This window comes from Schistocerca americana, chromosome 10 (assembly GCF_021461395.2).
Source record: "Schistocerca americana isolate TAMUIC-IGC-003095 chromosome 10, iqSchAmer2.1, whole genome shotgun sequence".
Lineage (NCBI taxonomy): Eukaryota > Metazoa > Arthropoda > Insecta > Orthoptera > Acrididae > Schistocerca > Schistocerca americana.
This window is the reverse complement of record NC_060128.1, coordinates 196,925,058-196,939,323: the sequence shown is the minus strand read 5'-3', so window position 1 is coordinate 196,939,323 and position 14,266 is coordinate 196,925,058. Positions and strand designations below refer to the sequence as shown.

At 42.8% G+C, this 14,266-nt stretch overlaps 1 protein-coding gene across 2 annotated transcripts in view; it reads left to right on the top strand.

Annotated features, from left to right (window-relative positions):
• LOC124552497 (angiotensin-converting enzyme-like) overlaps nucleotides 1-14,266 on the top strand; it is a 227,308-nt gene that overhangs the window by 199,223 nt on the left and 13,819 nt on the right. For both annotated transcript variants that reach the window (XM_047126780.1, XM_047126781.1), the window contains exons 9-11: nucleotides 5,739-5,908; nucleotides 10,745-10,869; nucleotides 12,810-13,053. In XM_047126780.1, coding sequence (XP_046982736.1) covers nucleotides 5,739-5,908; nucleotides 10,745-10,869; nucleotides 12,810-13,053 — 539 coding nt within the window. The remainder of the gene's footprint in view (nucleotides 1-5,738; nucleotides 5,909-10,744; nucleotides 10,870-12,809; nucleotides 13,054-14,266) is intronic.

Here is a 14,266-nt window from a genome sequence, read left to right as displayed (position 1 = left end):
CACCTTCCCAGGTCTGGGCAAAGGTCAAATGTCTTTGGCGGGTACCAGACCCCAACAGGTGTCCCTGGCATTACCATCAATGGCGTGTTATCTACCGATACTTTGCTGAGCGCTTTGCTCAAGCCTCTGCATTGGAGAATTACCCCCAGCCTTTCGCACTCTCAAACGATGGCTGGAAGTGAAAGTCCTCTCATTGACTACACGCCACAGTGCATCCTGTAACGCCCCATTTACAGAGTGGGAGCTCCTCAGTGCCCTTGCACATAGCCCCCACACAGCTCTTGGACCTGATTAGATCCACAGCCAGATGGTTAAACATCTCTCGTCTGACTAAAAGCGTCTGTCACTCCACTCAACTCCATGTTTCCTTAGGATTTCAATCAGTTTGACCCATCTGACACAGTCAAAAGCCTTCTCAAGATCAATGAACACAACACACACCTTCCTTTTCTTCCCCATGTACCTCTACCCTATCACTCTCAGTAGCCCAATGGCATCTGTAGTTCCCACTCCTCGCCTGAAACCAAATTGTTAGTCTCCTATTACGCAATTCAGCTTTCCGTATAGTCTTCTGTTGAGCATCCTCAGCAAGACTGGCTGCATGTGATATCAGGCTCACTGTTCTACATTCCTCAGACTTTTTGCTGTTCTTTTTCTTTTCTGTAGGTATTAAGATACATTCTGTAAAGTCCTTTGGCCATTTTCCTGTCATGTATATTTGATTACATAGTTCAGTCAACTCCCTTTTCCCTTCTTTCTCCAATGACTTCAACAGTTCCGCGGCAACCTCATCAATTCCCATTGAGGCAGTGAAAGGGATTATAAACGTCTAAAAATGAGATTGACAGGCAGTACAAAATGGCTAAGCAGGAATGGCTAGAGGACAAATATACGGATATGGAAGCATGCATAACCAGGAAAGATAGATACCACCTACAAAAATGTGGTGAGACACTGGGAGGAAAGAAAATGATCTGTATGAATATCAGGAGTTCAGACAGAAAACAAGTATGAAGCAAAGAAGGGAAAGCTGGAAGGTGGAAGGAGTAAATAGAGGGGCTCTCCACAGGAAATGAACTGTTGAAGGCAATGTTATAGAATTGGAAGAGGACATAAATGAAGGTGAGATATAGTACTGTGATCAGAAGTTAAGAGTAGTGAGAGGCCGAAGTCGAAACAAGGTCCTGGAAGAAGACGGCATTCCATCAAAACTACTGATAGTCTTGGGAGACCAATTGTGACAAAACTCTACCATTTGGTGTGCAAGATGTATGAGACAGCTGAAATACCCTCTGACTTCAAGCAGAATATAATAATTCCAATTCCAAAGAAAGCATTTTGGAGATATACAAGACCATGTGAGGTAATACTGATCCTACAACTTATCTTGCAAGATAGCTTAAGGAAAGGCAAAGCTGCATTAATAGCATTTGTAGACTTAGAAAAAGCTTTTGACAATGTTGACTGAAATATCCTCTTTGAAATTCTGAAGGTAGCAAGGGTACGATATAGGGACCAAAGGATTATATACAACTTGTACTGTAGCCAAACGACAGTTATTGAGGGTAATGAGAGGGAAGCAGTGGCTGAGAAGGGAGTGAAATAGGATTGTAGCTTGTCACCAATGTTAATCAATCTGTAAGTTTAGCTAGCAGTGAAGGAAATCAAAGAAAAATCTGGAGTAGGAATTTAAGTTCAGGCAGAAGAAATAAAAACTTTGAGGTGTGCTGATGAGCTGAAATTCTGTCAGAGACAGTAAAAGGATTTGAAAGAGTAGTTGAACAGAAGAGACAGTGTCTTGAAATATGGATGTAAGATGAGCATCAACAAAAGCAAAACTAGGATAATGGAATGTAGTTGAATTAAATCAGGTGATGCTGATGGAAATATGTTAGGAAATGTGGTAGATGAGTTTGTTATTTGGGAAGCAAAATACCTGATGATGACTGAAGTAGAGGATATAAAATGTAAATTGGAAATTGGACAGAATACATTTCTGAAAAAGAGAAACTTGTTAACATTGAATATAGATTTAAATGTTAGGAAGTCATTTCTGAAAGTGCTTGTCTGGAGTATAACTATGTAGGCAAGCAAAATATGGATGATAAGAAGTTCAGATAAGATGAGAACAGAAGCTTTTGAAATGTGGTGCTACAGAAGAAAGATGGTTAGATCATGTAACTAATGAGGGAAAAGGTACTGTGGCACAACATGACTAGAGGATGGGATTGGCTGGCAGGATGCATTCTGAGGCATTGAAGAATCACCAATTTATTATTAGAATGTGTGTGTGTGTGGGGGGGGGGGGGGGTAAAAATCTTAGAGGAAGACCAAGAGATGAATACAGCAAGCAGATTGAGAGTAATATAGGTTTCAGTAGTTATTCGGGTTGAGGAACCTCGCACAGGATAGAGTAGCATGGAGAGCGGCAATTTTTGATCTGAAGACCACAACAACAACAATCCCTAGTTTAGCTGCATTCACAGCTTTTGTATTATTGTGATTTATTGTGTAACATTAAATTGTGGAGGATTCTTTTTAGTACCCTCGTGGATGACATCATCACACTCTTCATTATTTAAAGTCTCCAAGGCCAGGTGGGATCCTTGCCAGATTCTGTACAGCATTTGCAGCCGAGTCAGTTCCCATTTTAGCCATAATACGCTGTAGATCACTGAACCAAAAAACTATGCCCAGTGATTGGACAAGAAGCACAGAACACAGTCATGAGACAGCTAATGAAAGTGATCCACAAAACTACCGTCCCAACTCTGTGGTGTCCATCTGTCGTAGAATCTTAGAACGTATTCTGTGCTCAACAATAATGAGGCATCTCATATGGAATGACCTTCTCCGTGCCAACAAGCACAGATATTGAAAACATTAGTCATGAGAAACCCAAACTGCACTTTTCTTGTGTGACATCCTGAAAGCCATGGGTCAGCGAAGTCAGCCAGATGCAGTATTTTCTAAAAAAAAATGGACACAGAAACACACCAATGTTTATGGACAAATGTACAATCATTTGTGGTATCAACAAAATTCATGGCTCAATTAATGATATTTTGGTAGGAAGGATGGAGCATGTTACCTTGTACTGAGAGTCACTAACAGAAGCAGAAGTAACTTCAGGTGTACTCCAGGGAACTGTGTTATGACTGTTGCTGTTGATGTTGTATATTAATGATCTGGCCGACAATATCGAGAGTAAGCTCAGAATTTTCACATATGCTGCAACAATTATCGATAGTATTGACTGAAGATATTAAGACAAAAAAAAAACCTCACATCATGAAGGAATTATCTGAATGAGGTGGAAATCAATAGATGTGACGTGCATGTACAGACAAAGAAATGATTACAGTTTCAGAAAAATTGGATGATTTATTCAAGAGAGCGAGCTTCACACACTGAGCAAGTGACTGGCACATTAGTCCACGTCTGACCTTTACGTAAACAGTTATTTGGCTTGGCATTGATTGTTGGCTGCCCTCCTGAGGAATATTGTGCCAAATTATGTCCCCGATTGGTACGGTTGGGGAGAGCCTTGCCCACAATGCTCCAAACGTTCTTCAATGGGCAGAGACTTGGCAACCTTGCTGGCCAAAGTAGGCTTTGGCAAGCATGAAGACTAAGTAGTAGAAACTCTCACTGTGTGCAAGCAAGCATTATCTTGATGTAATGTAAACAAAGGATGGCTTGCCATGAAGGGCAACAATAAGCAGCATAGAATGTCTTTGACATACTGCTGTGCTGTAAGGGTCCCAAGAATGACAATCAGTGGGGTCCTGCTACGAAATGAAATGGTATGGCACCCCAGGCCATTACTTCTGGTTGTTGGGCTGTATAGCGGGCAGTTCTCAGGATGGTATCCCATCCCTGTCTGGGACATCTCCAGACATGTCTTTGCTGGACATCGGCACTCAATTCAAAGCAGGATTCGTCCCTAAAGACAATTCTACTTCAATCAATGAGATTTGAGGTGACACAGGTCTGGAGACACCCCAGACAGTGGGAGGATACCATCCTGAGTGTTGCCTGCCTTACGGTATAACAACTAGCGGTGATGGTCTGGGGTGCCATAGCAGGACCACTTCAGTTATCATATTTGGCACCCTTACAGAACATCAGTACATCAACAATATCCTATGCCTGTTTTGTTGCACTTCATGGCAAGTCATCCTGGGCTTACATTTCAGCAACATAATGCAGAGAGTATCAACTGCTTGTCTTCATACTTGCCAAACACTACCTCGGCTACCGAGGTCACCAGATTTCTCCACAATTGACAATATTTGGAGTATTATGGACATCACCCTCGAAATAGATCAGCATTTTGATGATCTAAAGGGTCAGTTGGACACAATTTGGTACGAAATCTCTCACGACAACATCCGACAACTCTTGTCAGTCAGCGCCAGTCTGAATAACTGCTTGCATAGGGGCCAGAGGTGGACTAGCATGTTACTGACTTGCCCAATCTGTGAACCTCTCTCTCTTTAATAAATCACCCAATTTTTCTGAAATTGTTACAGTCTGTTTCTTTGTACATGTACATCTATTAATTTCCCTTTGGATAATTTCTTTATGGTATGTCATTTTTTTTATTTTTTGTCTTTGAGTTCATTTAGTCAGATGTTAATAAGATTTCAAAGTGGTGCAAAGATTGACAACTTGATTTAAATGTTCAGAAATATAAGGTTTTTGGACTTTGTAGAACAACACTGCAGTGTGTCCTGTGACTACAGTATCGGTGATCTACGATTAGAATCGGTCAACTCGTGCAAATATATGTCTGCAACAGTTAGTAGGGATATGAAATGGAGTGATCACATGGACCTATCACAGAGAAGGCGGGTGACAGCATTCTGTCATTTGACAGGTTACTGTGAAAATGCTGTCAGGATGCAAAGGGGTTGGGTGGATTAGCAGCCAAGTGGTTAAGTACCATATTACAGATGTAAAGGCCTAGGTTTGATCCCTGGTCAGTCCTATGATTTTTACTTTTCACTTATTTCATCTGTGGAAATGTTTGTCAATGTGAAAAGTGCTGATTTGCACCATGGTTCGGAAAGCGTGTTACACTGTTAGTCTCCTTATAAATGTGTGGGAGAGTCAGTTCAAAGGTCTAAGAATGGCAATAGCATGTCACTTCTAACAGGACCATGACTAGGAAATGACAGAGTTTTTCAAACCAATCTTTGGGCTGATGACAGCATTACCTTTTCTTATAGAGACTACGTACATATTGTTTATGCATCCTATCTTAGACTACTGTTCAACTGTGTGGAAACCATGTCAAATAGAACTAACTGGGGATACTGAATTTAAAGGAAGAAGTGCAACAATCATGGGTATCGGTTTGTTTGTCTCGGGAGAGACTAATGGAAATGTTGAAAAACCGGAATTGGGAGACTTTTGAAGACGAGCACAAATCATCCTGCAAAAGCCGACTTAGAATATTTCAAGAATCAGTTTCAAGTGAAGAATCTGGAGATATACTTCAGACCTCTATTGCTCCCATAGGGGCTGCGAAGAACAGATGAGACTAATCACAGTGTGCACAGAGTCATTTATGCAGTTATTCTTCGCATACTCCATATGCAATTGTAATGTTTTATACTCTTCAAAATGCTCTCTGGCATACACTTCTGGTTTGCAGGGTACGTATGTAGATGTAGATATAGTTAAACCAGTTAGAAATAGAAAACCGAATTGCCGATGTATACTGTTTTCAGGGATATACGCCCCTCACCATGTTCCGCCTCGCCGACGACTTCTACCGCAGTCTGAACCTGTCGGCCTTGCCGCCAGAGTTCTGGGAGAGGTCCCTACTGGAGCAGCCTCTGGACAGGCCGGTCATCTGCCAGCCCTCTGCCTGGGACTTCTGCAACAGGAGGGACTACAGGTGATGGCAAATCACCTGCCACATTCACTATAATCATCTTCTGCTTGTTATTGGTTACAGAAAACTTTGCATCTTGATTTGTTTTGTCTTCATCTGTTATACACTCCTGGAAATTGAAATAAGAACACCGTGAATTCATTGTCCCAGGAAGGGGAAACTTTATTGACACATTCCTGGGGTCAGATACATCACATGATCACACTGACAGAACCACAGGCACATAGACACAGACAACAGAGCATGCACAATGTCGGCACTAGTACAGTGTATATCCACCTTTCGCAGCAATGCAGGCTGCTATTCTCCCATGGAGACGATCGTAGAGATGCTGGATGTAGTCCTGTGGAACGGCTTGCCATGCCATTTCCACCTGGCGCCTCAGTTGGACCAGCGTTCGTGCTGGACGTGCAGACTGCGTGAGACGACGCTTCATCCAGTCCCAAACATGCTCAATGGGGGACAGATCCGGAGATCTTGCTGGCCAGGGTAGTTGACTTACACCTTCTAGAGCACGTTGGGTGGCACGGGATACATGCGGACGTGCATTGTCCTGTTGGAACAGCAAGTTCCCTTGCCGGTCTAGGAATGGTAGAATGATGGGTTCGATGACGGTTTGGATGTACCGTGCACTATTCAGTGTCCCCTCGACGATCACCAGTGGTGTACGGCCAGTGTAGGAGATCGCTCCCCACACCATGATGCCGGGTGTTGGCCCTGTGTGCCTCGGTCGTATGCAGTCCTGATTGTGGCGCTCACCTGCATGGCGCCAAACACGCATACGACCATCATTGGCACCAAGGCAGAAGCGACTCTCATCGCTGAAGACGACACGTCTCCATTCGTCCCTCCATTCACGCCTGTCGCGACACCACTGGAGGCGGGCTGCACGATGTTGGGGCGTGAGCGGAAGACGGCCTAACGGTGTGCGGGACCGTAGCCCAGCTTCATGGAGACGGTTGCGAATGGTCCTCGCCGATACCCCAGGAGCATCAGTGTCCCTAATTTGCTGGGAAGTGGCGGTGCGGTCCCCTACGGCACTGCGTAGAATCCTACGGTCTTGGCGTGCATCCGTGCGTCGCTGCGGTCCGGTCCCAGGTCGACGGGCACGTGCACCTTCCGCCGACCACTGGCGACAACATCGATGTACTGTGGAGACCTCACGCCCCACGTGTTGAGCAATTCGGCGGTACGTCCACCCGGCCTCCCGCAGGCCCACTATACGCCCTCGCTCAAAGTCCGTCAACTGCACATACGGTTCACGTCCACGCTGTCGCGGCATGCTACCAGTGTTAAAGACTGCGATGGAGCTCCGTATGCCACGGCAAACTGGCTGACACTGACGGCGGCGGTGCACAAATGCTGCGCAGCTAGCGCCATTCGACGGCCAACACCGCGGTTCCTGGTGTGTCCGCTGTGCCGTGCATGTGATCATTGCTTGTACAGCCCTCTCGCAGTGTCCGGAGCAAGTATGGTGGGTCTGACACACCGGTGTCAATGTGTTCTTTTTTTCCATTTCCAGGAGTGTATGTTTAGTGGTTCACTAATTAACCCATAAAGTACTTGTAATTGTCAGTCAGTATTTCTGTTTAATTTTTATTTTCTTTTTGCTTTTACATACGCTAATTGACTGAAAATACTTTCTAGTATGCAGCACAGTTACCCCAAGTACACAATAGGAGACTGCTGCTGATCATATCTGATTAACTGAACATCTGCACTTAGATAGTGAGCCGTCTTATTAAAATTCTATGAGGAACACCTGATACCAATTTTGTTAATGCCAACGGACCAGCTTGTACCAGTAAACAGTTCTTCAACTCAATCACAACACCCTGCACATTTGTACACGTTACAAATAAGGCGGGACACAGCTTGACATGTGTCATGTGATGAGGTCACAAGTCATGAGATTGATATGCACATACACAGATAGCATTAGTATTGCCTACACAAGGTATAAAAGGGCAGAGCATTTGGGGGGGGGGGGGGGGGGCGGCAGTCATTTGTACTCAGGTGATTCATAAGAAAAGGTTGCTGACCTGATTGTGGCTGCATGATGGAAATTAACAGAATTTGAACACAAAATGATAGTTGGAGCTAAATGCATTCCATTTCGGAAATCGTTAGGGAATTCAGTATTCAGAGATCCAAAACGTCAAGAGTGTGCTGAGAATACGAAATTTCAGACATTAACTTCCATCTTGGACAACACAGTGGCTAACAGCTTTCACTTAATAACTGAGGGCAGTGGCATTTGTCTTGAGTTGTCAGTGCTAACAGACAAGCAACACTGTGTGTAATAACTACAAACCACAAGAATCAATGTGGAATGTATCACAAACGTATCCGTTAGGACATTGTGGCAAAATAGAGCATTAATGGGCTATGGCAGCAGACGACTGACATGAATACCTTTGCTAACAGCACAAACATCACCTGCAGCACCTCACCTGAGCCGTGACGATGTTGATTGGACCCTCGACTACTGGAAGACTAAGGTCTGGTCAGATGAGTCCAGATTATAGTTGATAAGAGCCAATAGTAGGGTTAGAGTGTGGCACAGAGGGTTAGAATGTGGCACAGAAACCACAAAATCACGGACGCAGGTTCTCATCGAGGCACTGTGCGAGCTGGTGGTAGCTCCATAATGGTGTGGGCTGTGTTCATATGGAATTGACTGTGTCCTCTGGATGTGCAGCTACTTGGAGACCATTTGCAGCCATTCATGGACATCATGTTCCCAAACAAAACAGTGGAATTTTTATGGATGACAATGCACAATTTTAGGGCCACAGTTGTTCGCAATTAGTTCGAAGATCATTTAGGGTGAATGATTCGACCATCCAGATCACCCGATATGAATTCCAACGAACATTTATGGGACATAACGGAGAGGCCAATTTGTGCACAAAATTCTGCACCATCAACACTTTCACAATTATGGACAACTACAAAGTCAGCATGACTCAATGTTTCTGCAAGGAACTTCCAATGACGTGTTGGGTCCACGCCACATCTATGCACTATTATGGGTAAAAGGAGGTCTGACACAGTATTATGAGGTATCCCATGATGCCTGTCACCTCACTAATAGATATGCATGTTGAAGAAAGAACACTTACACATTGTGGAGTTCTGCCTCGACTACAGTGCATAGTTTTTAGCCCAAGATTCTTCTCCTGTGGGTATTCCTTCCATAGGATTCCAGAACACACAAAAATAACCAAAGCATCCCTGCACATGGTCAGCTGTCACATTCTGTGCACCTTGTCAGTGCTGCCGGTGTTTACCCTCACCTCACCACAGCTGCAAATGGACATCTGTCTGATCCTCCCATTACCAAACACTACTCCCTGTCCTGCATACACATTTACACATCTGTACCAACAGCCAGTCATCAATGGCTACTCGCTTGTGTTGAACAGGTGAGCATCGGGACTGCATGTGTGTGGCAGTTATTTGATGTATGTGTAATGGTGTGCCATCCATAATGCAGATGCATGTGGCCCATCCTCCTGTTTCGTAAAACATTCATCATGGTTTGTAGGTAGAATGCTACACGCAGTTAAGTAGTAGTTAAGACCTTTGTCCAACATGGAATGCACATCATCTGTACACCAAAGATTTCACTGGCCTGTTTCGTAAAACATTCATCATGGTTTGTAGGTAGAATGCTACACGCAGTTAAGTAGTAGTTAAGACCTTTGTCCAACATGGAATGCACATCACCTGTACACCAAAGATTTGACTGGGTGAATAAACAAACAACATACAGTAGTCTGGTCACATGTTTCCCAGTGCCTCTACATCAGTGATGGGTGTGGAGGTTCCATACCGTTTCATTTTGCACCATTTCAACAAAAACTGAGTAAATGAACTGTGGAATTGTAACTGATTCAGTACAAAAAGAAGTGTGAAATACACCAATGTTAAATTAGCTGAATATCACTGGCAAACTCGCGTCATCAAAACTCTTCAAAATCGTGATATTTGCTGATGACACAAATATACTAATAAATGCCCAAGCACATCCATATGAATCATAGCCAAGACAATAATGGAACAGTCTTAGAACTGTTTCACTGCAAACAGCTTGATCTTTTATCTTACAAAGACTCATTGTATGCAATTTCAAACAAATCAGAAAGACCTACAGGTAAAATCAAAAAGACCTACTGGTACCAGAAGTAGGTATTGATAGGAGCATGTTAAGTGAAATTTCATGTGTGAAGTTTTTAGTCATTCAGATGGATAATGGAATGAGCTGACACTATTACATGGATAAGGTGACCAAAAATTTTAGTTTTGCCTGCTTTACACTCAGAAATATCTCTACTGTGTTGAACTGCAAATGAGACTGCTAGCATACTTTCATTCAATCGCTTATGTAAAATGTCAATTTCCATTCTTTTCAACACATCTACAGCCTCTGATACTTCATATATTTTCATTTGATGATTAGCAAAAATTTTGTCCTGCACTTTTTGACCAATTTCTTCAGCAGTCTCATATGCTGCCAGTCTTGGATAATTATTATCAGAACCAGATGTTGGACCACATTTAAGCTTGTTTAACAAATAATGAATTGCTGTCACTGATGGCAAAGCATTCAGTCTCAATTTTATTTCTTCACATCTTTTCCCATCTGAAAATGCAAATCTTTCTAACAATACTGCACTTTTTCTGCAAAAACCACATATAACAATTTACTGCAATGGCTGCCAAATCCAAAATGACCAACAAGTAAGTCCTCTTGCTTCATACATGGGTATTCAATGAACTACCCTCATATTAAAAATTAAGAGGGTCGTTCTAATGGTGGTGGTGTATTTACAGGATCAAGATGTGCACCCAGGTGACCATGACAGACCTGGTAACTGCACACCACGAGATGGGGCACATCCAGTACTTCCTGCAGTACCGCAACCAGCCCAAGGTGTTCCGCGATGCTGCCAACCCAGGTACCGATGCAAACATGCAAAAAAAGGCCACACAGATGCAAACTGTGTGGTGTTGTTGTTGTTGTAGCTTACACTAGTCTAAGCTGTGTAACCCTCCCCTTAACTGCTGCACCCTGCATTCACTTGAACTTGCTTATTGCATTTGAGTCTGGGCCTTCCTCTACAATTTTACCCCCCCCCCCCCCCCCCCCCTCACACACACACACACACACACACACACACACACACACACACACACACTTTCCTCCATTACCAAATTAAATATCCCTTGTTACCTCACAGTAAGGCATACTAACATATCCCTTCATCTTTTAGAGAGGTTGTACCTCCAAACCTCTTCATTGCTCATCTGATATACCCATTTAATCTGCAGTAGTCTGCTTTAGTATCAAATTTAAAAAGCTTCTGTTCTCTTGTTGGTAGTTCTATAAACTGTCCGTGTTTCCCTTCCTTGTAAGGCAACACTCCAGACAAATACTTTTGTAGGAAACTTCCTCTCTCTTCCTCAGAAAAACTTTTGCTATTTTTCCACTCTATATTTTATACCTTTACTTCTAGTATCATCAGTTATTTTGCTACAAAAATAGCAAATCTTGTCTACTACTCTGTGTCTCGTTTCCTAATCTGAGACCCTCAGCATGACCTTATTTATTTTGACTACACTCCATTACTTGTTGATTTACATTTTGTTGATGTTTATCATATAAACTTTTTTCAAGATGCTATCCATTCCACTTGACTGATCGTGCAATTCCTTTGCCACCTCTGACAGAATTGTATCATTGGCAGACCACAAAGTTTTTATTTATTCACTATATGCTTTAATTCTCTCTCCAAATTTTTCTTTGTTTTTCTTCACTGCCTTTTCTATATACAGAATGAATAACATAAGAGATAGGATACAAATCTTAAGCTTATCAATTATGGGCACTGTGGAGCACATGACTGTTTATTAATACAAATAACTGTGACCAGCCACTTATCTTCTTTTTCTTTGCCTTTGTCTGACATTTATGCAGGGTCAGCATGATTACTGTGGACGTGGCATGGTTAATTTAAGGGGTGGATGGATGCCCTTCCTGTCACCAACCCATTTACCCCCCTTCCCCTGACAGGAGGGAGTACGTGTACTCCAAATGTCTGCATGGTGCAGTGTTAGCCTATGAAAGTGTGCGAATGGTTTTCAAATGTCTGCAAATCGTGTAACTGAGATGGGACTTGGGTACCAGCCTGGTATTCACTAGTCAGATATGGGGAACTATATAAAACCCACATCCAGGTCGGCCAGCACACTGACCCTTGTTTATAATCTGCCAGATGGATTCAATACACTCCCCAATCCCAGAAGCGACACTTTAACATGCATGGCTATGTGGGTGGGTGACAAGCCACTTACAAGATATTTTAAGTCCATAAACTAGATTTTGAGACTTTACAGTCTCATGAGAAACTAGTTTATAGAAGTAAACTGATCTCAGTTATATGTACTTATATTCAAAGGATACAACCCTTTTTTGCCCTCTTGCATACGATTATTAGAATTTTCTGTACTCTTAAGCTAATCAAAGCCATGGACTTTGCTCGTGACATACTCTACATGCAGGGATGAATAGTCAGGTTCTTATGCAACATTCATAATTAATAACAAAACGTTTTTGATAACTCAATATCCAGCTTTGTAAACTTGCTTTTCGTAAGTACTGGCCTACAGCTTATACTTTTCTCGAGTGAGTTTTCCTTTTGATACACCTAAATTTATCAAATTAATATTATTATCACATGTTTTTCCTCAGCCAATTTTTAAAACTGAATAATAGCCCATTCAGATAAACGACATTCCAGTGCCATAACTGTTGTTGAGCTTCACCTCTTCCACTGGGCTACTTTTGGAGCAAACTGTTGGGAGAATTTAATTACTGGTCTCTGCTTTGTGTCCGCAGGGCTGCACGAGGCAGTGGGCGACATGATAGCTCTGTCAGTATCGACGCCACAGCACTTGCAGACGCTCGGCTTGTTGCGCAACTCGGTCGACGACCTGCCGCACAACATCAACTACCTGTTCGCGCAGGCACTCGATAAGCTCGCCTTCCTGCCGTACGCACTCGTGCTCGACCTGTGGCGCTGGGACATCTTCGAGGGCCGCACGCCCAAGACGCGCTACAATTGTGACTATTGGAGGCTCAGGTATGTCATTACAGTATTGCACAGATAATGTGAATGGATACTGGCTTGTTTTCACACAAAAGTAATGTCAGTAACAACACAGTGTTGCAAAATACTATTCTAATTTAGTAACTGTAGAAATTTTGTCAGGAAAGTTCATGGAACAGGAGAACTGATACATGCAAATGGATGTTTTATTAATTTCACTTTTACCTGAAATGTGTTTAAGAAGCCTTTATTTCGGATGACTTTGAGGTGGTCTGCTCCTGCTTTTGGAGGTCAGTAGTAGGCCAGTATTGTCTTCCCTTCAGCAGAGCCTCCAGTGTATGGAAATCAGTGTATCCACTGGGAACATATTGGATAAATGCAAGAGACAGAAATAGGTAGGCACTCTACTTTTGTCTTCAGACAGGCAGATAAGGGTCAGGGTCTCTAAGCGATCTTGTCTCTTTGATGGAAACTGTATGTGCACCTAAAAGTCCTGAGATACGGTATGGGTGGTTCTTCCCTGCAGAAATCGTTACAAGGAAGTTTCTGGGCAGATGTTACAGTTTATTAGACACCATCATTAATTTAAACATTCATTCCAGATGATGATGTTTTACCAGGTATGGTCCTATTAGAGCAGGTATTCCTTTCTATCACCCAATGTGCAAACCAGCTTGCCTTGCGTGTTATGGAGCACCGAGAGGCTCTTGTTTCTACCATATCTAAAACAATGACGTCTACTATATGGCATTCAAATGGCTATCCCAAAGCTGAAATTTGAAAGACCAGGGACTACAAATAACAAATTCTATCTTCAAAAGACAAGTACTGGATGCTGCCATCAAAAGTAGCCCCGACAATGAAGAAAACATTCACTTCTGGAAATCCCTTAAGAGATCCCAAACAGAAACAGTTAGCCTAACCAATGGGGTCCATGTAACACCACACACACACACACACATACATACACACACACACACATTCCTTTCCAGAATGCCCCACCCACTGCAGCCTCATTGGGTCATGTCGTCAACTCCTGATGTGACTGAAGTCGCCTGCTTCTGGTCCAAACAAACTTTCAGATTGTAATCTGATAACTATGACACAAAAAAAAGTCATTCTGGCGTGATTTGGCAGAGCGGTAAGTAGTTTCCCACAATCGAGAGTACTTGCAATGGGACCTCAGAGTTCTCATGTTTGCTTACAATTTTATTTTATTTATTTTTTGTTCTCAAAGTTGATAGTG